At 36.3% G+C, this 25,271-nt stretch overlaps 4 protein-coding genes and 1 pseudogene across 9 annotated transcripts; 4 read left to right on the top strand and 1 right to left on the bottom strand.

The window, feature by feature from the left end:
* On the top strand, positions 1-657 carry LOC113687954 (heavy metal-associated isoprenylated plant protein 28-like; annotated as a pseudogene).
* Positions 658-2,705: 2,048 nt separating this feature from the next.
* On the top strand, positions 2,706-6,575 carry LOC113687953 (14-3-3 protein 9). Of its 3 annotated transcripts, none has more exons than XM_072048893.1 (7): positions 2,706-2,957; positions 3,488-3,831; positions 3,957-4,044; positions 4,398-4,507; positions 4,593-4,741; positions 6,083-6,132; positions 6,249-6,575. In XM_072048893.1, exons 2-7 carry the CDS (start codon positions 3,518-3,520, stop codon positions 6,249-6,251), a joined length of 714 nt encoding a protein of 237 aa, XP_071904994.1. In that variant the 5' UTR covers positions 2,706-2,957; positions 3,488-3,517; the 3' UTR covers positions 6,252-6,575. The 3 variants fall into 3 exon arrangements, with proteins under 3 accessions (XP_071904994.1, XP_027061306.1, XP_027061305.1); XM_027205505.2 differs by having other exon boundaries at positions 3,472-3,831; XM_027205504.2 differs by having other exon boundaries at positions 2,708-2,957; positions 3,525-3,831.
* Positions 6,576-9,541: 2,966 nt separating this feature from the next.
* On the top strand, positions 9,542-14,904 carry LOC113687952 (bifunctional riboflavin kinase/FMN phosphatase). Its single transcript, XM_027205503.2, has 10 exons — positions 9,542-9,962; positions 10,167-10,353; positions 11,192-11,322; positions 12,371-12,440; positions 12,726-12,791; positions 13,014-13,168; positions 13,256-13,333; positions 13,607-13,740; positions 14,466-14,558; positions 14,640-14,904. Exons 1-10 carry the CDS (start codon positions 9,875-9,877, stop codon positions 14,784-14,786), a joined length of 1,149 nt encoding a protein of 382 aa, XP_027061304.1. The 5' UTR covers positions 9,542-9,874; the 3' UTR covers positions 14,787-14,904.
* A 1,244-nt stretch (positions 14,905-16,148) lies between these two features.
* On the top strand, positions 16,149-19,151 carry LOC113743394 (ubiquitin-conjugating enzyme E2 36-like). Of its 4 annotated transcripts, XM_027271383.2 has the most exons (8): positions 16,150-16,311; positions 16,504-16,531; positions 16,784-16,870; positions 17,783-17,841; positions 18,224-18,265; positions 18,343-18,416; positions 18,716-18,813; positions 18,931-19,151. In XM_027271383.2, exons 1-8 carry the CDS (start codon positions 16,276-16,278, stop codon positions 18,966-18,968), a joined length of 462 nt encoding a protein of 153 aa, XP_027127184.1. In that variant the 5' UTR covers positions 16,150-16,275; the 3' UTR covers positions 18,969-19,151. The 4 variants fall into 4 exon arrangements, with proteins under 4 accessions (XP_071904992.1, XP_027127185.1, XP_071904993.1 ...); XM_072048891.1 differs by lacking the exon at positions 18,224-18,265 and having other exon boundaries at positions 16,149-16,311; XM_027271384.2 differs by lacking the exon at positions 18,931-19,151 and having other exon boundaries at positions 16,149-16,311; positions 18,664-18,813.
* A 452-nt stretch (positions 19,152-19,603) lies between these two features.
* On the bottom strand, positions 19,604-22,709 carry LOC113687602 (zinc finger BED domain-containing protein RICESLEEPER 2-like). The gene is made up of 4 exons (XM_027205177.1): positions 20,538-22,709; positions 20,297-20,388; positions 19,992-20,122; positions 19,604-19,707 (listed from the first exon to the last, which is right to left on the bottom strand). The coding sequence occupies exons 1-4, from the start codon at positions 22,707-22,709 to the stop codon at positions 19,604-19,606; spliced, it is 2,499 nt and encodes an 832-aa protein (XP_027060978.1).
* Positions 22,710-25,271: the final 2,562 nt, after the last annotated feature.

Here is a 25,271-nt window from a genome sequence, read left to right as displayed (position 1 = left end):
ATGCCTTAGACCGTAGAGATGCTAGTTCATATGGACTGTGCTGGATGTGTCAGCAAGATCAGGAAAGCTCTCCAAAATCTCAAAGGTATATCTCTTTATTTCAACACACATAATTATAAAGCTCTTTATTTATCTTTTCACATACAAATTAATGAGGAAAAAAAAAAGACCCTTTGATCAGCTCTTCTTTCCCATCATTCAAGCTACTATAGTTGACATTTGAACGTCAACGGATGAAACAGGAGTAGATAACGTGGAAATAGACATGTCAATGCAAAAGGTAACAGTCACAGGATCGGTTGAGCAGAAGAAAGTGCTCAAGACAGTGAGAAAAACTGGAAGAAGAGCTGAACTTTGGCAATTACCTTATAATCCTGTGCTCAGAAATCACAACTACACCGTCTACAATCCACACAGCTATGGCGGTTGTGGTGGTCCAGCCACCTATTACGCCACCTCTCAGCCGCCTGCAGCCTCCTCCTACAACTACTACAAGCATGGCTATGATCATAGCAGCCAAGATTATGGTTATTTTAGTAGTTACAGCAGTCATCAATTTGGACATTCGACCATTTTCGGTAGCCGGGTTGGTGAGGTATTTAGTGAAGAATCTGTTCATGGTTGTTCCATTATGTAACTGGTTATCTTCAAGATGATATACAGAAAGGCCAAAGCACTGATGAAATAAGTTTAGTTAGATCTTATCTATTCTACTATCTATTTTGCATGTAATTAATTAAATTTCAGTTTCTTTGGAGTAATATTTGTGGACAATTGTAGTTGATTAATTGCTAAAATGGTTTGTTGAGGACGTTTGCAGCCATACAAGTTTCATTATTTGGAATTTCTTGGTGTTTAGACAGTGAATTTATCCTGATGCTAACCTTTATAGATGAGTTCATTCATAATATCGGTACTTCTTAGTATTATGTTCTTGAAAACATTGACACCATTGGTACTTCTAAGCATTATGCTTGAAAATTAAAAGCACTAATCTTCGAAGGTCATTAATAACAACCCCTTTTTTTGGGTTTTTCGTTTTGTTTTGTTTTTTGCAGGGGGGGGGGGGGGTGTTAAAAAAAAGGTCAAAAGACCATTTTTTTTTTCAAAGGTCAACTTCTATATATGTATCAAAAGACCATTTGAAAGCCCAAAAATTCCTTTTCCGAGTCATTGAAACATTCATGGCTCAACTGAAGGAAAGCAAACGTTGATCTTCAAAGCGCAAACAGGGAAGTCAATTTATTACCATTTGGAGTCTTCACTTGCTAAATTAAAGAACAAGAGAGCTGGCATTTTCTCAACACCTTAGTGTTACAATTTGAAGAAAAAGACATTCATATATGGCATATTATTGGTCAGACATTCCGCTTAAAAGCTTTCGGAGCTAAACTTGTAGTGTCTAAATCAGAGGATTGTGGGGAGTAAAGAGTAGAGAGTAGGCAAGACTCAGCATTGCCAAAAATGTACTAAAGATGGAAGACAATTGACCCATATTGGATTATCTTCGTATTTGAAAATTGAAATTACAAATTTCGGTTGAGAAACTCATATCACTAATGAATGTTTTTTCTCCTCCCAACACCCTTTAAACCCTCAACTGTAGAGCCGTTCTCTGATCACTTACCAATTCCAGTGATTGAATGTACCATTCAGAATTTAAAGACATCACTAGCATTGTAATGAATTGAATTGTTTGTGAAAGAATTTATCCAATTGTCTTTGCTTTATTTGGTAAAAGTTTCTGTTGAAAAAAATGCACTTTACACAAGATACAATTGTCAAGTAACTAGTCGAGCAAAGTTGATGCATTCATGGAGCATTTCTGGCGTCATAAATTCCCATATTATTAATCATAAAACCCTCTAAATTAAGTATGATTATTGTTTTGCTGAAATGAAAAAAGGGGTCAACAAATTATCAACACATTGCTCATGATAATTCCAACAAATAATTTTTGACTTCTGTGTAGTGGCATTTGGCAAAGCAAGGGAATTAATCAAAAAGATAGACAAGTTGGTTAAAGTTGGAATGGGTTATGTTTGAGTAGGGTTAGAAGTGATTGTAAAACATAATTAAGGACGTAAATAAAGAAATTTGAATTTTGTACGGCTCATGTAGTTTCATATGTACTGTATTAAATACTTGTACATACTAACCAACTTATCATAGTGACTTGTCTTGAACTTTTAATAGTCTATAAGTAAAGACCGTCCGAGCTAAAATTGAAGAACTATATTTAGTGTAATATTTTTTTCAAAAAGTTTTAAATTACTGAAAAAAAACTCGTTCAAATGGAGATTTGACGGTTCATTGTTTTAGTTTAGAGGTTTTTCTAATGACTTTCATAGATTTTATGTTCTCCTAAAATTAATCTCTTGTAACTAGAAATTTCTACCTTCAACCAAGAATTAATCGAGAGAAAGGACTCAAAAAAATGCCTTTTATTAATAAACATAAAATAAATATACAGGATACCTTTTTTATCACTCCAAATTGACACATTCTCGGAGGGAAAATTCTCTTGCAATTTTCTAAAAGTTTACCATAATTGAATAAAATATTACTCCTATATAATTTTGACTGCCAATTGAGATGGTCATAAAATAAGACGTTGAAATAGTAGGAGGGGATAATAGCAATTAGCAAAAACTTTTGACGAGCCCTTATCAGGTATTTCCATTTTCTCTTCGTTTTCTCTCTTTTCTCACTCTATTTCCGTCTGCCGAAAAATAGAAGCGGAGTAAGAACTTCTCAAGAGAGAGAAAATTTGCCTTTTCTCTCACTTCATCACCTGAACCCCAGTCAAGCTTGCCACCCCCCAAAAAATAAAAAATTAAAAAATTAAAGGTGAAAAAACCTTTGATTTTCTTATAGATCGGCCATGGCAGCTGCTAAAGAACGTGAAAACTTCGTCTACGTTGCCAAACTCGCCGAGCAAGCTGAGCGCTACGATGGTAAAAATTTCACTCACTAACTTGACTATCTTTAGATCTTATTCAGAATTTGAGTTTCTCAATTTTTATGTGAAGTTTGTCAAATTTTTAATTTTTTATTTACTGTTGTTTCTGGTAGGAAATGGTGGGCTCAGTGTTGAAGTGATGTTGATTTTTATTTATTCTTTTTGTCTTTCGGATTTTTCGCGGGAAATAACTTGTGGGTTTTGTTTAGTTTCTTATTTTTTGCTGATACTGAACTATTTATTTTTAATGCTTTGTTTATGTTTGTGTTTGATTTTTTTCATTTTTTTTATTGGATCAACTACCTCTTTTATCTGTCCGTTCAGGTCACCATAAAGATTAAGTCTTTATGAGAAATTGAAACGAATTGAAAAACTAAAAAGAAGAGAAAAAGATCTTAACGTTTTTTCTTTTGTTTATTTTTTCCGCATTTTCTGTTTTCCAAGTGTAAGTGAGTCGATAAAAATTTAAGTAAAATGCAAAACTTTTAGGCCCTGTTTCTCTATTTCAGTTTAGCTGTTTGTCAGGTTTTTTGAGTTAAAAGTTGGGGTGAATTGATGACAGAGATGGTGGATGCAATGAAAAAGGTGGCAAAGATGGATGTGGAGTTGACAGTGGAGGAGAGAAATTTGCTGTCTGTGGGGTACAAAAATGTCATTGGAGCACGGAGGGCTTCCTGGAGGATTTTATCTTCCATTGAGCAGAAAGAGGAGTCAAGAGGAAACGAGCAGAATGTGAAGCGGATAAAGGAATATAGGCAAAAGGTCGAGAATGAGCTGACGGATATTTGTAGCGATATCATGGCAGTGATCGATGAGCATCTCATTCCCTCATGCACAGCCGGGGAATCATCAGTGTTTTACTATAAGATGTGAGGGGCTGAACATTGTTTTTTTAGCTGTTTGATAACTTTTTTCTGGTGTTTTAATCAAAGTTTTTCCATCCTTGTGTACTTTTGCTGTTTGAATGTATCTAAAGAGTAGCTATTTCTTGCAGGAAAGGGGATTATTACAGGTATCTTGCAGAGTTCAAGAGTGGTAATGACAGAAAAGAGGTTGCTGATCTTTCGCTTAAAGCATATGAGGTGAATTATTCACTTGCAATCTTGTATTCATTTTGTGCGTTACATGTCAGTTAAATGAGGATGGATATGTTGCATTCAAAGTAAGTGGTGCGTTTACTGCTTGATTGGTTGTCAGTTTGACAAATAATGTCCAATGCTTTCTGAAATCTTCTGATTTGCAAGCTTAAGTTGTGATGTCTGATACTTGAGAGACTGTTTATTTGTCATTACTTTTAACAGTAACTTCCTTTTCCTGTCCCTTTTGGTAGTCTACCTGAATGATGTATTTATTCTGTTTTTCTTTGCTTTCCAATCTTTTTGATAAGGTTGAACAATGGTCTCTCTCCTTATTTTTTTTTCAAACATGCTTTCAGGCTGCTACCAGTGCTGCAGAATCTGGTTTACCTCCTACTCATCCCATTAGATTGGGTTTGGCTTTGAATTTTTCTGTCTTCTATTATGAGATCATGAATTCTCCTGAGAGGTTTGTTGTTTGCGATCACATTTGATTTAATTTACTCTGTCCACATGTTGATTTTTCAGATTATGACTATAATTTTTCATGCCAGGGCTTGTCACCTTGCCAAGCAAGCATTTGATGAAGCAATTTCGGAGCTGGATAGCCTTAATGAAGAGTCTTACAAAGATAGTACGTTGATCATGCAACTTCTTAGGGACAACCTTACCCTGTGGACCTCTGATATCCCCGAGGATGCAGGTAAGCATAAAAGCTGTTATGAATCTGTGATATGTGCATGACTCTTATTGAGTGCTACGTGGTTTTGCAGTTGGATATCTTTTATTGCTTGTCCTTCCTTTTGTTTGTCTTGACATCCGGAATTCTCATTTGTTTTCATAAATCCCATTTGGGAGACAGGTTTTGGTTTACTTTTCAGTGCTATATGGATGTAGGTTTCTTACCATAGAAAATGTCGGGGGAATACTGGGCAGTTTTTGTAATTAAGTCAGGGCTTAGCTGCATACTTTGTTCTCTTCGTTAAATTTTGATATACTGGTTGGAGGGAGGATGCATCTGAATGTTATTTATATGATACGACAGCATTGCTATGAAGTCCATTGATTGCACTTATTTTAACCCCCAAAAGTGCATTGATTTTTGAATAAATTAAAGCTGTAATTGAAATGGTCATACTTCTTTTTACGTTACCAGCCATTTAAAATTTTTTGCTCTTTGATTCCCTTTATTGAGTCAATCTTATGTACTTAAGAGTGACACTTAATGAAGAAAGTATGTCTCTAATTGAGGGAATACATATGTAGAATGAATCATGATGTGTTCTACGGTAAATTCATTTACTTAACATGCAAGTAAGACTAGGCTGATTGTGTTAACTGAGAATGCATTGTTTAATATGGTTTGTAGCATTTGCAACCATTCCTGAATAGACTTTCTTGATTGCTTTGACTATAACTTGGTTGTTTGCAAAACTTCAAATACATTCTCGAACCACCTTTTTATTTTAGGTACATATTTCTCCAAAGAGGTGCTACAGTAATTTTTTTCTAGTAACTCTTCAATAAACCCATCAACAGGCAACAGCTCTTAACAATCACAGTGACTGGTAAAAGCAAACTAACATTTGCCATGAGAATTTTCTGCCACATCCTGATTGATGATGGTCTTAATGTGGTGAGCACCAGTGCTTGGGAATCCTCTGATGGTGTGAGATTCCTAAATTCTGCAAGTTTTGCATTAGAAGTTTCTCACGTTTAATATACTAAGTCATGGTTGGTCCAAGTTGCCATCTTCTTTTCAAGCCCAGAGACATTATTTCTCTTGAAACCCCTTGTAGTTGCCTTTGAATTTTTGTCACTGAGGTAGCAGCCCTTTCAATTTGAGGTTGTTTCCCTAGTCCCTACTAACCTCAGACTTGTAAGGGTCTCTTTTTACATGTTATATATACTTATTTGGTTTTTGCAAGTCTTGACTGATTGACATTACCTGTTGTTTAAACTTGACTCCATTAATGGTCAAAAGGTTGTTGATACACCTAATAACATGCTGATCGTCAATTTTTTTACTTTGTTACTCCTACAGAAGATGCACAGAAGATCGATGGTGCCAACAAAGGTGGCGAGGATGCTGAGGTGGGTAGTTTATGTATTGTTTAGAGAATACCCAATGACAATGTTTACTTTTGAAAGCATGTGCAGTTGAGTTAATGACAAAATGTTTTCATAAAATTTTCATCTGTCCATTACAGTGAAGCAGCAGAATGCTCGAGTCTACAATATTAGAAGGGACGGAGGCATAGACGCACAGGGACTGTTGGTTGTCATTGGATGCGCTAGAAATGTGTGTTGTGTTGTCTTGTTATAGCTTGTTCATGGAATTTATTGTCTGTATGTGGTTTGATTTGAATCCCCAGGAGGGTTCCTCCCTAAATTGTGTACCAATTTTTAGAGCATTGTTTGGCCTGTAGGTAGTGTGGTTTCAGTCAACTGCCTCAACCGCAAGAGTGATGATGTCTGCTCTGGCCGTCCTTTCAAACTTCATTTATCTGATGTCATTACAATTGACAAGTTCTGCATATGCATGGACAGCTTATGTATGGTTCGGTTTTTTTACGTTTTAGTTAAATAAGAGACCTGCATCCTCTTTGCTGAGATGCAGAAGCATGTGTTTTGATGGAGGCAATAAATTCCTGATGTTAATGGAGTTGGTCTGAACAACTGGAGCTGGAACTTTGATCTGGAAATGTTCTTCAATTGGGTAAAGCAGCTGCTTTTGGATTGAAGGTAAATGCGAAAAAGATCCAGTAGACATGACGAGAAGACTTGCAAGGGTTTTGATGGTAATAGGAACTGAGGTATAAAGGTGGCTTCGCTCCATGTTCCATACCTGAAAATGTAGGTAGTCACTGAAAAAGGTAATACATTACCCAAAACAAAGATGCTGGAAGCGGTCGGTGCCCCGAATGCACGACTGTAAATCAGAACCGTTGAACTTCTAGATTTTCTGCAGTTAATTGCGTTGTCCAACATTAAACGAGCGAGACAAGACAGTCAGTGATCAACGGTTGCAGTTTAATGTCTCCTGCTCTGCATCAGAGACCATTAACATTGGCAAATCTTCTGTTTCACAATATGCTGTCCAGACACCTGGGCCCTCAAGAAATGAACCCAGAATAGTTATTCGTCTTTTCATATCAACGGTGGAGTAAATGCGTCCTCAAGTGGAATGCTGGCATTCAGAAGAATCTGTAATTTACCTGACGGCACCAAATCAGTTCTGTGGCGTCTCTTGGGTGTTGCGTTGTTAAATTGTAGTATTTCTTTGCATCAGAAACTATAAGTCTAGTGCCAAATGATTTTCGAGGATATCACAATAGTCCCATAAGATTGTTCCGATGGCCCTTCAATGTTTTCCAGAAGACTTTTTCATTTTTCTTCTTTTCAAATCTTCGATTGACGTACACCTTACTACAAGTACCATAAATTCCTCAAGGACTAACTCCACTTTGTACCCTTCAACTTGTATCACCTTTTCACTTTGTATTTTAAACTTTAATTTTGAACATTTTGCACTTTTGCACCATCGACCCTCAAATTTGTCTCATTTAAGTCTAAGCAATAATTATATTAGCATAATTAATGAGATATAGAATAGTAAAAATTAATGACAATGTATAGTTTTGTTCTAACTACAATTCCTTAGCTTTTTTGACCACTTTCAGTACATTGTTATTGATTTATATGATCACAATTTCTAAATATTGTTAGCAAAATTAACGAGATAAAAGATGGAGCAAATTGATGAAAATGTATTGTTTTATTTTTGTTACGATATCTGCGCACCTTTTAACCACTTTCGGCACATTGTCATTGATTTGTTGAATCCTCTATGCCGTTAATTTTGTTAAAATTGTCATTGATTAGATTTAAATAGGATAAATTTGAAAGTTTTAGGTGCAAAGTGTCCTAAATCGAGATCCTAGGGTGCAAAGCGTTCAAAATTAAAGTTTAAGATGTAAGGTGAGAAAGCGATAATGGGATTGGGCCATGTCAGAGTGGAGTTAGTCCATTCCTTAATTAATTAATGGGATTGGGCCATGTCAGATCATGAATTCATTGCCACCTAAATTTTGGGACTTTCTTTTAGTTACTATGTGTGGAATTCAATGGCAAAATAACTGCTTTGGGAAGAAATGCAAGCCTTGAAAATTGAGATGAAAGACTCTGTAAGAACAACAATTTGAATGTGATAATTTCTACGCTTCCACCAACTTCACTAAGTATGATGTATGTATGCGCTGACCTCTCTAAAGCTGGACATTGGATGCCAGAGCGGCAGATGCATGGGCGAAGTTGGATTTGGATAGGCACCCCAAGGTGTTGAAAATTCTTCTTGTTTCTTCCAAGAAATTATATACTTTGTATCAAGGATGCTCTAGTAAAACTTGCATATTTGCCTTTCAAATTGTTACAAAATACAACATGAAGTTACTCTTTGAATCCATTAATATGGACATGCAAGTCCATCAGTTCTCAAGTTTTTTTATCTGCAACAAAATACATTCAAGGCATGCTGCTTTTGGTCAGTTTTCTGTATAGAGTACTGCATCTAGGAATAGTGATCATTTCTCCCCATTTCACATTTAAGAGAGAATGGCCGAGTACAAAAGAGCTGCCATGTTCCACTAACCTAATAGGAGCACTACTATTAAATTTTTAAACTTCATGCAGATTTCCTGGTTGGTTGAGCATCTTTTTTTATAAAAATTCCTATATCCCCACAAAAGATAGGAAATGGATAATCAAATGCAGCATGTGATACTTGATACGTACAATTTGACAAGTTCTGTTTCAGCGTCATTTCTGCTATTGATTAATTTTCGTATTGGACGGTCCAGTTCGTTCATTTGTGACCATAAATTGTATTTTGCGATTGCACTGACAATACAATAGGAGGAGCCCCTGATCCATTCAAACAAAGGCTCAGTATATTTGTGTTTTTTGTGGTAGATGTTTAAAATTTTAATGTACAAATATATTACGGTATTGTATTGAATGTATGTTTAATATTTTATTCATGTAGAGTCCTTTTATTCTTAGTATAATAATATAATATAATTATACATTAAATAATGAAAAAAGTACAGCAATCATACCAAATCGTTCTACATCCCAATCATATTGGTCTTCTCTCTCTCTTTTTTTTTTTTGTTTTTTGCCTGACACGATAAACCTACACTGTTTTATACTAAGGGGGAGCCTGAAGAGATCTAAGAACAACTTGGAAAGGACTGAATCACTACCGATCCAACCGGATACATTGGTCCTCTCTTGTTCCGTTAAAAATTGATGTGTAGATTGGACAGAAAAGGTGATGCTGGGTTGGGGGTCGCAATTAAATCCCCTAGACCCAAAAAAAAAAAAAAATGGTGATGGAATAAATGAACAAATTGGATATCTTTTTTCGCATCAGCATATACCACTAAAATACCATTCTTGGGCATGCCATTATTGACCCACCTTTGGTTTATAGCCCTTCACAAACAAATTTTATTAGCAACACTAACTTCTCCCACCATCGTTTGTCTTCATAGCAGAAAAAAGCGGGAACCAAACCGATTTTCTTACTGGCTTATTCCAACGTAGACTCCATCAAGTTCTCTACGCTAATTGACAATTTGGCACCTTGCCCAATTGCACCCATGGGAATTGATCCCTCTTCCCAATTTTTGCTTCTTAAATTCTCCTCCTTTTTCACACATCGCAGCGCTCAATTTCATCCCAGAGCATCCCATCTAACACACACGCAATAATAAGAACTCATCAGTCATCACTAGCTAAAGCATTAAATTCTTGCAATTTCTTGCATACAACTATGGGTGATCTTCATTCTTCATTCCGCCCGACAAAGACTCAAATTAAGGCTGTTATCTTTGATTTAGATGGGACCCTTTTGAATACAGGTCATATTTCTTCCTCCTCATGTTTCATTCTCATGTTTTCTTTCTATGAAAGTTGAATTTTGTAGCTTTTGTTTAGCCGTTTTGGTTGAGTTTGCAAGGACATTGACCTGAAAACTAGTTCGAGTCTTACCCCGAGCTATTTCTTGAAACGAATTTAGTGGGTAGAAGAGGTTCTGATTTTTGTGGCTTTTTTTTTTTTAATAGAACAAGTTACTGAGGGGATCATGAAGGAATTTCTGGCAAGGTATGGGAAGGTGGCAGATAAGGAGAAGGAGAATAGGAGAATGGGGATGACTCAAAAAGAGTCTGTGAGTGCAATTATCAAAGACTATGATCTTCCACTCACACCTGAAGAATTCACCCAAGAAATTATGCCTCTCTATCAGGGAATGTGAGTCTTTCATCTGTCAATTTCTTATTATATAGTTGTCAAAATATTTGCTTGAGTTTCAACACGCTAAAAGAGTAATTGATGGTTGACTTGGAAGTATAGTAGGAGTAATTTAAAATGATGTATCTCTGCATTGCTGTTTTAGCATATATAGAGTGATTGCTAGTTTATTTAATGTGCTTTATTGATCATGGTCTTACGTCCTGGAAAGTCTCTTTAAAAATGACGACACAATGTACTTAATTGCACATTCAGAAATATGATTGTAGTTGATCTCCTCTGTTGAGAGTCTGTCATGAGGCCAAGTGGATAGAGAAAGAATTCCACTTTGCAACGCAAAGTTTCCTTTTCTTATTAGTTAGCCAAACGAAATGCCTTTTCAGATGGAAAGTTTTCCTTTTTTCCCAACATATTAATGTCAATAAAGGGGGCTTTGAAGTCATATTCACTTAGATTTTATGAAGTCCATGTGGACTGGATAACCAGAGAGTAGTATAGCATTTGATTTGTTGTGTGAGAAACACATTTAAATTCTAGAGTAGGTGGATAGGCAAACATTATTAGTCTTGGATAAACCAATCTGATTGATTTGTGATGGTTTATTGCTGCTAAGAAGATGAAATGAAATATGCTTAAAGGATTCATATGCTTGACATGAAGCTAAATCATCGCAAACATTATTCACACAGTAGCAGTTCAATAATTCTTCAATCATTTCATTGCTTATGTACAGAATTTTGATAGTAAATACCTTGAATCAGTTCTTTTTCTTTGGTCCTCTACATGTATGGGATTTCTTTGGCTTTAGTGTAGATTTTAGATAATTGTTTCGTTTTAGGTGGCTGAAAGCTAAACCACTTCCTGGTGCTAATCGCCTTATGCAACATCTCCATAAACATGGTGTGCCCCTTGCACTTGCTTCAAACTCTTTAAGGAGAAACATTGATGTGAAACTTTCACACCAACAAGGTTTGTTTCTTGATTCTCTCCAGATGTTGATCAGATAATGCATTAAGTGAATGGTTTTTTACTGTATTCTTGTGATTCTTTTATGTTTTTACATCTTTTTCCTCCTTTTGGAATTTGTTCCACTCTGAGTTTCTCAATTAGCATTGTCGTGTTCAGGAATAAGTAAATCATTGGAAGATTTCAATATTTTGATGTGGGTCCAGGATTGAAATCAACCTCTCAACTGATTATGCTGCTTTTAGTAATCATTGCATTGACAACAATTCTCTAATAATACAAGTTTATTGGTGTCTTCTTTGAATTGGCTTATGCATTAAAAGATCTTAGCAACAAAGTAACTATAGTTGCTGAATGCTATCAGTTTTAATTGATTTATGCATCTGTGTATGTCTAAGTACTATTCCCTACTCATGCAGCAATTCTCTTCCCTCTTATTTTAGGAATTAATGTCTACATATTCTTGATGCTTAAAACATATGTACCATGTTTGCTTCAAATTATAGTTGTCCGATGAACTAATTAGGGGGCACCCCTTAGCTCTCAGAGGGCACAACTTTTTTGAACTTATTTATCTTAGCTCCTTAACTTTTCAAGTTCTTATTATGTCATATTCCCCTCTAAAGGGCAGCAGAACTTCAGACAGTTTCTGGAGGAAAATCTAAGATTGTCCAAGCATGCATTTTGCTAAAGTCTCTGGCATTTTTATTTGTTGGTTTGTTGTGCTTTTAGGAAACTATCCTGATTATTCATCAACTGCAACTTACTACTGTCAAGTCGTATCTATGTAATGCTATACTCTGAAACATGAAAGAATAGTTGAATAGGGATTCATAAATTGATATTGAATCTACTGAAAAAATTCACCATTTTCAAGGTGCACTTCTATTTCCACACACTTCCCATGCATCTTGTGGAACTTTGGAATTATACATTAGGTCCTAGTTGTACACGTGATTCTCAGAAATTTTTGGACAAAATCTACTTTGATTGAAGGTGAATAAATTATTTAGTCATTGATCCATAGCATCTATGTTTCATGTTATTGCAGGATGGAAAGAATACTTTACTGTAATCCTAGGAAGCGACCAGGTCAAATCAGGGAAACCAGCACCTGACATGTAAGACATACATAAGTTTCCCTAAGAGTCATCCTTTTGTATTTTTTTTGTTTAGAATACAGAGTCTCAAGCATTACTTGGTTTTCAGGCTTTTAAGAGAGTCCTCTATATTGACAGCCAAATACAAATAAATTTCTCTAATGTACTTAGATATATCATTGGAAAGATTCACTGTTGATCAGCTTATTGATGTTTATCTATGGTGAGATAAACGAATGGTATCATCTATGGGTTGAATTGATTGCTTTCTATACTTGGTTTATGAATCCTTTAATATGTTATCAGGTTTCTTGAAGCTGCAGTTATTATGGGTGTTCAGGCACTTGACTGTCTTGTTATAGAAGATTCCCTGTAAGTGACATTCACCTTTTTCATTTTATGGAAACTAGACATAATTCATGTTTCATGAAATCTCTATCTTCTTGTTACAGTATCTGATTTCACCGTAATTTTAGAAGTTTCTCATGCAAAATTTTTTGTTTTTACTACTGGATATCTTTCTTTTTAACATGCTTTGTGAACTTTGCTTGATTTCTTCTATCATCATTTGTCATTATTCACAAATTTTGGCAGTGTTGGTGTTAAAGCAGGGAAGGCTGCTGGAATGAATGTGGTTGCTGTACCATCTCTCCAGACTGAAACAGACAAATTTTCTATCGCTGATTCTGTTCTTCACTCACTATTGGAGTTTCAGCCAGAGCTATGGGGTCTTCCACCATTTGGAGATTGTATGCTATCAAATAATTCCAATATGTCTAATTTTTCCTCGTAATCCCTTTTCTACTGTACAAATAAACTTAGATTTGATGATGCAGGGGTGTGCAATGCTTTGCCAATTGAACCCATTCAGATGAAGGCACTTTATAGCAGTGGGATTCTCCATGAACTTTCAGGTTTCACCAATAAACTTCAATCTGGAATGCTTAACTTCTATTACAGACATGTTCTAGATGTGGCCTTCATCTACATGTCACCCCAGACATATTACTTTCCATTTCATCCATGTCACATTTTGATTTAAAGCATGTCCATGACAAAAGAATGTACTGTTGGTGTATAATTTGTCAGTCAACTGGAGGTTTAGACATTGAAATTGTTTCTCTTCCTTTGCGTTGTCATTTTAGAAAATTTTGCCTCAAATCTTTGAAACAGTCTGTTGGATTCAGATGATGGAACATGTTTTCCTGATCAACTTCAAGGTGTATATTTTGGTTGGGCAAGACTTGATGTAGACAAAATTATCAAGATTGTGATCAGTATCACCTGGGAGCGTAAATGCTGTTCGTATGGGAGAAAAATTGTGAGTAAACAATGGCACTATCTCGATTTTGAACATGATTTGTCTAAAAGGTAGTCTTTGAGCTGATGCTCATAGGGGGTGTCATGTAAGCCTCTTACTCAACACCTGTGAGTAAATTCACAGGAAAGACTCTGTTAACTAAATAAACAGGATGCTATGATATATATCACCCTTAAGGATTGTGATCGTGTGTTCTTCGGTCAGAACTTTTATTACTTTTATCTTTCAAAAGACCACTGGGAGATTCTGCACTCTGCTTTGATCAGTCATGGCACAGAGTGGACTTGACCTGACCAAAGGTGCAACAGCACTTGGTTTAGAAATGGATTTGAGTTCTTTTTGGTCACTCTTTTCACAGTCGGCTCTATGGTGGAACTATTCACGGCAAGTGAGAATTCAACCCTTTTTTGTCCTTTTGTATGGTCAATGGATGTACAGCCAAAAATTCTGTTCTGTTTGAAAATCGATGAACAGCCTGGGGCCATCAGTTTCTGGCCTCATAGCCTTTCTTTCTTCTCAATATTAGTCTCATAGTTGTTAATATGGTCACCATCTCTATCAGGACTGCAATAGTTTTCCTTTCCAATCAGTACTAAGACAGTGCATGTATCAGCTATGTTTATCCGTTGAACATTTGATACTTTTTCCAATTCAACTTTTGGCTGTGGGTTACACAGATCTTTCAGAGCTTCAGTTTGAGTTTAACTTTTCGTGTTCCTTTTCAGCAAGCATTCATAATTAATGGAAGCAATGAGAACGTGTATGATGAGGAAATGGAGCTATTAATAGTCGGCTTCATCAGAGGATCCAGTTGCATGGTAACTGAGAAGACACTTCTAAATTCTACATCTCTCTCTCTGGTTTAGGATCTTCTAACAGTTGTACTGCATATTATCCAGGGCAACACCAACAATGTTGAAATAACTGATGAGGACAAGCTTATTGCAGATGCTGCCCTAGACTTACCTGTATTTTCCCAGGACAAATGCAACAGTTTCCTTCCAGAATTTGCTGCTGGAGACAGCACTGAGACAAAGAATAAATGAGTCATCCATTACTGTTACTAAGTTGCCATCATGTAGACTGGCTAAAATGGAACAACATTTTTGCTCTTCATGCTGGTTCAGCTCAAGATAATAAATCAGCTACCTGCAATTCTCTTTATGGGGTTCCTTTTTTATTTCCCTATTATTCACTCTCTCTTCTCTTGTAGTTCCATAATAATAATTAAATTCGGATCTTATGTGAAAGGGGGGAGAAAACAGAAGGAGGGAGAGATATTAGTTAACATGAAATAATTGAATTACCCTAGTGAAGTAAGAAATTTAGCCATTATAATCTTCTGGGATTAGAACTTCAACAGCACCATAAATAATAAAGGAAAATAGTAAGTAGCCAAGAACCAAGATAATATGCTCCAACCATTATACAGCCTCCAAACTTGGGTCCAATGAAAGGGCCTGAGGCCTATTAAACAAAACATCTGGTCAGGGGATCATGGCCCAAAAGCTGGCTAAATTACGAAAGTAACTTTTTTTTTTTTAATTGACATTACATGTACGGGAAAGGAGAATAGGTCCAAGACGATCATGGAACCAACAAGGATAGATGGAACCACTAAATTTAGAAGAAGTTATATATTAAGTAATAAGTAATGGAAGATAAGACTCGAATTTTTGAACGGAATTTAAGGCATTTATGATAGGCAATAGCCCGGCAAATCGTTGGTTCATATCCGAAAATAATTAATGGAAACACAATTTATATTCACACTAGACAAATGATTTTATTATATAGACTTCAGTCTTGACCTTTAAAGTTTATATTCATATAGTTTTTTTGAATTCGATTTGAATTTGACTATAAATACTGAACGCTGGACTTGAATTTGATTCTACGAATATTAAAAGTTGGTTTGAAGTAGATATCCATCAAACGATAACATAAACAATAACATTGAAGATTTCCGGTGAAGTCAAGTTCAAAACTAAATAAAATAGTTCATAAATAATATAATTGAAGCAAACTTAAATATCAATAAAATCCCATTAATTCACGGTAACTATTAATTTGCCTCCTTCAACAAAAGAAAGATAAAAATGCTGTAGGACATTATGATCTTGAAAGTTAGACATTACTTTAGTTACTACTATTTAATATTTCTACAAATATTTTTAAAATCTCAATCAATATAAAAGCAAATTTCTAAATCTATTAAGCGAGTTTTATATGCAATAATGTATTTAAAAATGAGGGGAAAAAAATGCATCCCTCTAACCCTCCTAATTGATACAAAAGGTAAAATATTTAAATCCCAAATGATACAAAATAACAATTGAGAGACCGATTTTTACCTATGATACTATATAATATAAGTAAATAACTAAGGCAGTGATGGTAGGTAATAAATTTGATAAAAGCCCTTTGTCGGTAGAAAACCCATTTGTTTATACTCTTCCCTCGCCGTTCCTCCCTTGGCGCGCCTCTCTCTCTCTCTCTCTCCCCGATCCTGCGCTCGCCACAAATACGAATATTATGGCAAATAGCAATTTACCGAGACGAATTATCAAGGTAAATTTTCCTTCAATCTTTGTTTTTATTGCATCTTTTTAAGTCCAACGAATCAATCTCTAATTTACATGTCTAATACGCGCAATTTTCCCCCTCTTTTAATAGTGAATTTATGTATAAAATTTTTGAAGTAGCATTTGTGTTCATCTAATTCTGTTTTGTTGTCAATTTTCTATGCTATTTATTGTGCAGGAAACGCAGCGTCTTCTCAGTGAACCATGTCGGTAACTCAGTATACAGTCCAATTTACTTCAGCAAGATTAGTAATCAGTCGTTTTGGTTTAGTTAATTCCAGCTATGAATATTCTGCTTTTGTAATTTGAACTGTATTGTGAAAGTTTTCTGCCTGGTAATGTGTGATTTTTGGAATTATCATGGATGTGAGAATTTTTTAGCTTTAGGATATGTAAGTTATTTATCTGATTTTCGTTCTTTTGGAAATGTTTTTTGGTTTGATTGGTGTGTTAATTAGCTCCTGGAATTAGCGCGTCGCCTTCGGAAGACAACATGCGGCATTTTAATGTGATGATACTTGGCCCTGCACAATCTCCGTATGAAGGTACTTTATAGTTCAATTCCCTGACTTTTGATTTTCTTGATTATCAGTTGTGATTATGTCTGGAAAGCTCGCTAAGGGGTTGTTCTTCGTTGAATTTTGTTGTGGGCAGTTGTTAGTCCAATGAAGTTACTTGTATGATGTCCTTGAATAACCTAATTAAGGTGACTGTCTTGTACCGTTAATGCTAACACTGGTTGTGGTGATTTAAATTTGAACATAAATAATTTCATTGTTAAGGTAGTACTAAGTTTATGCATGTAAATGTTTGAAATATTTGTTGCCTACTATAACTGGTAGACTTGCAAGATGTCCTACCATCCCTGTCAATGTAAAATTGGGCATTAGAGTTACCGTGAATAGAGTGGTTGATATACATGTTTATTGTGATATAAGGTGGAGATGTAGTGGTGGCAATGTGGATTAGCTGATATCTGGAAATTTGTGGTTAAAAGAAATTTGAAAATTCTTTTTTTAATTGATATAACACTCCAAAATGAGTATTTGCACTTCAAGGTTAGGCGATATGTAATGTATCATATCAATCAAATTTTTGAGTTACAATCAGGATTAATCGGCCCTGTGGAACACATTGGGCTTATGGAACCTGGTTCATTCTCATTGTACCTACTCTCGTAGTTACCTTTGCTAAGCGAAACTCAACATGGAAGTGCTTCAGTTATTTCACTGTAGGAGTAGATTCTCTTTGAATTTTTTTTTTTCAAAGTGTAACCGGAACAACCAAGAGTAAGCAAATGATGCAGATTTTGAGTTGTGCAATTTACGTTGTGCTCAAGTTGCGGAAACTGGCTACCATATTTTAGCTTTTTGGTGCTTGCAATAATTTATAGGTCATAAAGAAGATATTTGTGTAGTTCTATGTGTATATGCTGTTAATGTTTCACACGTAATCAGGAGGCGTATTCAAGTTGGAATTGTTTCTACCTGAAGATTATCCAATGGCACCACCCAAGGTATTTCCATATCAGCTGTCATTTTTTGTTTTAAAGTTTTAATTGGGTCAGGATGGGCTAAAGCTTGGGTAGATTGTTAGTGAGTACTTCACAATACTTTGTTTGCAATATAACTCTTCAAGTCTACAATCAGATTCTTAAGCATTTAAAATGGAAATATCGTTGGTCTTTAATGGTTTTGTACGCCTCCCATTCTCCTGTATCTCAGCCTGCTTTCATTCTTTTGGATTGTTAGAATCAGTAATGGTACTATTCTACCATTGACGTTTTGTGGTCAGGTCTTGACCAATTATACAAACTTCATATAATTTTATTCCATGGCTGAACAAGTCATATGATTTCTCTATAATACTTGAATAGAAGCTTTTGTTATTACTTGTAGGTTCGCTTTTTGACTAAAATATACCATCCCAACATTGACAAGGCAAGTAGCATCTTCTCTGAGTTTCTAGTGTTGCTCTGTCTCCTTTTATGCTAAATTTAGTTATTTCATTCTTTTAGCTGGGAAGGATATGTCTTGACATTCTGAAAGACAAATGGAGTCCAGCTCTCCAGATCCGAACAGTTTTATTAAGGTTAGTGGTCTTCTCCCTCAAACAAAAACTTGATGCTTTGTATTCAGACTTGGATATCTGAACTTAGATCATACAGGCAGTACTGTGTTCCTTCTGATAGTGGTTAATTCTTGTTATTTCTATCTTTAAACCTTATTAAATTGGAGGTGGAGTTTATGGAAACTTTAGAAATGGTAGTGTTATGACTTGTGCAAGTGAAGGAGGGCAGTCATATATTGACTTTGAAATGTCTTTGCTGCTTCAGTAGTTCTTAACAAATATGTGGATGAAGCTAATACCAAGACCTTGTCTGAATTCAGCATACAAGCTCTTCTTAGTGCGCCAAATCCAGATGATCCCCTTGCGGATAACATTGCGAAGCATTGGAAGTCAAATGAGTCTGAAGCTGTTGAAACAGGTGATGCGCCATGAGAGCTAAATTGGTGGTTAAGAACTTTCGTATTGAGGTTCATGCCGTTGTCTTCTCTCTCTTTGCTTGCTTACGGGTATGTTCGTCTTTGTTGGTAATTTGCAGCAAAGGAATGGACCAGTGCATACGCAACTGGTGCATGACAAAGAAGGCGGGATATCGTGGTTAAAAAGGATTTTGGCAACTCTTGTTGTATGTTTAATTGACAGGCAAATTTGTCGTTTGAGTAATAGATGAATTAGTCTTTCAAACTATATGTACCATTGGTGTCCCTAAAACTTCCGCATTCAGCTGTATTTTCCGGTTTAGAAGGCTTGCTTTAAATATGTACAGCCGCGTGCTATATTTTGTTATAAATTTAGTAGTAAGGTACACTTCTATATAGGGCTGCAAACGAGCCGAGTCGAGTCGAGTTTTGGACTTATCGAGCCGAGCTCGACTTAAAAATAGGTGAGCTCGACGAGCCTAAAGAATTGAGCTCGAACTCGACTCGACTAAAAAATACTAGGCTCGAGCTCGACTCGATATGGCTCGCGAGCTGAAGCTCGATTTCGGGCTCGCGAGCAGCTCGAATCGTGAGCTCGAATTTTTGACTCGTGAGCAGCTCGTGAGCTCGAATTTTTGGAATTAGATCTAAGGCAAAAACAGAGTCACTAATAACAAATTGTACATCATTAGGATCATACAAGAGCAAAAAAGAAAACATAGGAATTGAAGGAACGGAGAAATGAAGGAACAAAATCCCATTAGGCATATACATTAACACATTTAAGATCCTTCACACTTCCTCAGGAGCTGCATCAATACAAATGAAAGACAATTTGATATCAAAATAAACTGACTCTGAAATTCCGTTCCCATCCCTCAATGTGAAGCACATTTCTAATCCAAGGTGAAACTCACATCAGATTACAGTCACATTGCCACCTTATCCAACGCAATCATACAAAAGAGTGCAGAAATCACCAATCATCCGAGTCTCAATTAAGTCACAAGACAACTAAAACCCCACCATTCCAAGAAGCTCAGTACAGTAGAATTGACAATTCAACCATTTAAACAAAACCCAGAAACGAAAGCCAATTACTTTAATCATCAATACCCCAATGTACATTTTCTCATTTACACGTTGTCTAAAAGAAAGAAAAGGATAAGAAAATACATGCCACATAAAAAAGGATAATCATTGAAGTCACGAACTTCTTCTCTTCCTCTGATCAGCAACAGAAACATATTGAACCTAGATAAGTTTGCAATGGCAATGGCAATGGCAATGCCCGGACATGGAGGGCCCAGTCTGAAGCGCAAAAAGTCACAAAGTTTTAGACAATCTACAAAAACAGCAGCTAAAAATCCTGCCCAGAATTCAACTAATGAATAGCCCAAACAATAAATTAAACAATAGCTAAAAATCATCTGAAAAAAGGGAACTAAAACAGCCAAATAACTTCCATTTTAGTTGCAATGAAACCTGCCACCAAATAGATCATATACACATATAAAGAAACCAGCAGCCAAATGAATAAAGAGACCAATAGCCAAAAAACTAAGAATATAGATTACCTAAAACATGAAAAAGTTCAAGGAATAGGCAATGAAATCTCTTGTGATGACTTCATTTTCTGCAAAGTAAAAAAAATAATAAAGACCAAGATTAATCTAACTATAAAACATATTGTAATAGAAGAAATAGTAATTTGCAACATAATTACCTTATCCATTTTCTTCACCCCGTGTAGCTTACGACACCAATCCCCAGCACACATCAACATTTCTACAGTTTCTGGAGCTAAAGAAGCACGGTAGGAGTCAAGCACTCTAGTTCCAGCACTAAATGTCGCTTCCGAAGCTACGGTGCTTACAGGAATGGCTAAAATATCAGCAGCCATCTTAGGCAAAATCTTGTATTTTGTTGTGTTTTTCCACCATTTCAAAGCATCTAAGTTGACAATATCCAGGCTCGACTTCTCCGTAGCAGTGAGAAGGCCATCTTCAAAGTAGATATCCAGCTCATTCTTCTCCGGTTGAACAGGTTCCACAGTAGCAATATGAGATAAAAATTCACACATTCCAGTAACGTGTGTCATTGTAGAGGATGAACTACTGCTACTCTTGCTAACTGGATCATTTGTCACTATTTGACAGCTTGCTCCAGAATCTCTTGAACTTGAAACATGCACTTCCACATACTCGGCATATAGATCATACAATGCTTGCCGAACTTTGTTTATATTAGCTTGCACTTCATGCGGAGGATATATCAATGGAAAGCAGTAGTTGATAACTCGCATCTTGAGCCTGGGATCCAAGATAGCTGCTATAGACATCATCAGATTACACTCACCCCAATACTTGTCAAATTTCATCTTCATCTTCCAAACCATTAATTGAATAAAGTTGTCTTCATCATTTGCTTTGCTATCTAGAAGCGTTTTTATCCGACAAACTTCATTTAAATATAAATTAGCTGTCGGATAATCACTCCCAGATATTATATGAGTTGCATTCCAAAAAACTCCTAAAATACTGCACACCTTTTTTACCTTTTCCCAATCTTCTGTGGAAGGACAAAAAGTATAGCTTGGTTCTCTGTCTTTGAATCTCGGGAACACCTCATGGAACTTGAGAGCACAAGCTAGCATCTCATAGGTCGAATTCCACCTTGTTTTGCAGTCATAAATCAACACTTTTTCAGGCAATCGCAGCTGGTGTACAATTTCACCAAAGATCAATCGCCTCCCTTCAGTTTTGTTTACAAACTCTACACTTGCCCTTATGTCATGAATTATTTCTTGAATTTCACTAAGGCCATCTTGAACCATTAGGTTAAGTATGTGAGCACAACATCTCACATGGAATAACTTTCCTTTGGCCAACAAGCACTTGTTTCTCGAGAAGGTGTCCTTCAAACATCGTAGTGCGGTGTCATTATTTGACGCGTTATCAACTGACACTGTATAAATTTTGGTCTCAATGCCCCAATCCAACATGCATTTGTAAATAGCATCTGCAATGGCAATGCCCGGACGTGGAGGGGGAACATGCACAAAGTTGAGGACCCGTTTTTGTAGTCTCCACTGGGTGTCAATCCAATGTCCAGTTATAACCATATATTCAATTTTTTGGTTCTTGGACTTCCAAAGGTCTGTGGTCAAGCTGATTTTCTTGACTTTACTTAACAAATGCTTCAATTTCTGCTTCTCTCTTTCATACACGGAAAGACAATCTTTCTTGTTGATAGTCCGGCTGATTTTTTGCCATTCAGGCATCCCCCTTTTCATCATTAAGTTGAAGCCATCTTCCTCCACAATTGAAAAGGGATGCTCATGCATAAGTACCCACTCAGCCGCGCTTTGTCTCATGGCAGCCATGTCAAACTTGCCAGTATGAAGGAGGGAATGAGCATTTGACCTAGAATCAGCAGCTGGAAAATTGAGTTTTTGCTGGCGTGCCTCTACTATTTTGAGTTTCTCCAATCGTTTAGAACAATTTTTCCGATGCCTTAACAAACTTGAAGTTGTACCGGTCTTCGTCTTTTTGAATCTAGACTGACAATGCCTACACTCTGAGTAAATTGTTTTTTGAGGCCCAACTTCCACATCTTCGAAATCATCCCATGCTTCAGATTTTCTGGCTCTTTTTTTCTTTTTAAAAGCATCTAGAGTATCACCTTCAATAGCATCTTGGTTTGAAGTTTGAACAGGAGCTTGTGTATCGCCTTCTAACTGCTCCTCTTCACTTCCTAATTCTTCGTCGCCAAGAGAGTATTCCAGCTCTTCCTCGTTGTCGTTTCCACCCTCTGTGTCAATGATATTCACAGGACTAGTGGAATTCCCACCTGTTCTACCTAGCTGTGAAGACGCATCTTCCGCAGACTTATCCATATTATGATTCAACTATTGACAAAGGAAAATAATAAAACATGATTAGACAGCCATCTTTTACTCTCAAACATTCAATACTATAAAACACATAGAACTAACGAGCTTGTGTTTTTTAATTCTATCAAATTTTTTATATTAAATCATCCCAAGCAGAAAATATCAGCCAAGAAAAAAGTGCAAAAACCAGCCTAGAAAAAAGCACTTAATCTGTTGAAGTTCCCACCTGGAAAAAAACAGCCCAAACTTGGATGACTTAAAAGTTACTATCATTGTCTCTTCTAAAATGATTCCAGTCAATGGCATTTTAAGAAAAGAGAACCAAAAAAATTGTTCATTTCATCAGTTTTTGTGGTAAGGAAACGATATCCATAAAACTAAATTAAGTAATGACGGTTGACTGAGAAATATATGGAATTCTACTGGACTTCTTGTACTCCAAATGATTAATGATCAGACTCTAGGATGACCACAGTTTTATAGCCTTTTCATATCCAAACAACTGGACTAATGCCACCAGTATGACAGCTAATAGAGAGTTTCAAACTATGACAACTTCAAGGCTAGCAATTACTAGTTAAAAGTTTTAGAATCTAAACTGCATTTAAAAGAAGCTTTCTTTAACGCAACACATAAAATCAAGACAAATGGAGCTGATAACAATCAACAAGGTGGACTCAAATACAATTACAAGAAGAAGAGCACCAAAAAAGCAGAATATAAAAGCTTGAATTGTCTAGGAATTTCTGTTCGTAACTCTCATAACCAGAAGAAAGGACAAACAATGAAAAGAAAATTCTTGATTAGGCAAAATTCCAATACCACCCCAAATCCAACAAAGTAAAGAGGTCCCAAGTCCTATCAAATTCTAGACATTCCAAATTATTGATTAGTTGGACACCACTGACCTCAATGACATGTTATTTTACATCAACCCACCAATCATGTCTCTTTGTTTCCATAACTGGACCAAGAGATATATGGAAATGATTTCCTATTCAACTAGTATTTCATCATTTTAAGAGATGCAATTTAATATGACACTCTGGAAAAAAGTGGTTGTCGATTGATTGATCTTCAGTCACATTAAGGAGATTTATTACCTGCCCCCAAAAATATAAGATCCCTGCTAGTATTACGCAACATTTTTGTATCTTGACAGCCGGCTAGAGTCTGAGTTACTAATGGAAATGGATCCAAAAATCCAACAAAATGCAGCAAATCCAGGATAGTCCTTTTGCCTGCCTAGTGGTAGGGCAATTCCCACCTCGCAGATAGAAAAGGATACGGAAACTAAGAGAACTGGAAATCTGCCATGAAACTTAATCAGAACGATGAACTGGCAAACTTACAAAAGTTGTGGTCTCTTCGCAGTTTATACGTCAGATTTAACAGGTACATGATTGGAACTAAGCAACATACCAGATTTAACAGTCTTTCAACCTCTCATTACCTAAACCCATGAATATAATGTACAAAAAACTCAAACAAGCAAAAGAGTAAAAGCTACAACCCAGCATAGGAGGATAATACTATTGCTACAAACAAAGATTATAAATACCACAAAAGGACATACATCCACATTCACAAATCTAATGAACGAGAGAATTACCAAGGCTGTATGAAATCAAGTACAGCAACACAAGCCTGAAAATCTTATACAATTACTGCACAACATGAACGCAGCATGATACAGAGCTTAAAATAGGCCAATCATACTAAAGATTGATCATATTTCTGCAGCACAGATAATTTTCCGCAGCCGGAAGAACAACAGTCATGTGATTTAAGTTGATAGGCATCAAAACATATTGCATTGAACTCTTAGTGTTTCTTATTCCTATCATAAACACAAGGGTTATATCTTATGAGCACTTATCAACCAAAAAAAAAACAATCACCAAACAATATATTCCAAGCACAATCTCTTAATCAGACGAGAGAAAATAATCTACTTACAAATTCTTTAATTGAACAAGTGAAGCTGCTACCCAAATGAAATCCCGGATCCAACGTACGAATTAGGAGAACGCCGAACCAACCTTAAATTGGAAATCAAATTGAGGGCTTTTTTCTTATAATCTGGATCCGAGGTGGGAAATGAAGGACGAGCGGCGCGAAAGGAAGGACTGTTAGCAGTCGTTAAGAATACAGCTGGGCCGAGGAGAGCCGCCAGGTGTTATTTTGATGGCGATGGGTCCGAATACAGCTGGGCTGAGGAGAAGAAGTCGAGTTGCAGACGATTAACTTTACAACGTGGCGGTGGTGGCTGTGGTGGCAGTGGCGATGGTGGCTGTGGTGCACTCGTGGCGGCGGTGGCTAGGGTTTGTTTGAGAAATTGTGAAGGAAAGACGAAAGAGAGATGCGGGACAGCGGGAGAAGCAATTAGAAATGCAATTCCAATTTGGGGAAACAACTTTTGCTCTGAAGTCTGAAGACTCTGAACCTCGGCCCATGCTTGAATTCCAAGTTCCAACTTAGTAATTAGTTATACAAATAGGGGTATTTTTGTAATTTCATATGGATCGACGAGCGGCTCGACGAGCTAACGAGCTTAATCTCAGT

The sequence above is a fragment of the Coffea arabica genome, chromosome 5e (genome assembly GCF_036785885.1).
Source record: "Coffea arabica cultivar ET-39 chromosome 5e, Coffea Arabica ET-39 HiFi, whole genome shotgun sequence".
In the NCBI taxonomy this organism is placed as follows: Eukaryota; Viridiplantae; Streptophyta; class Magnoliopsida; order Gentianales; family Rubiaceae; genus Coffea; species Coffea arabica.
This window is presented reverse-complemented; position numbering and strand designations above follow the sequence as displayed.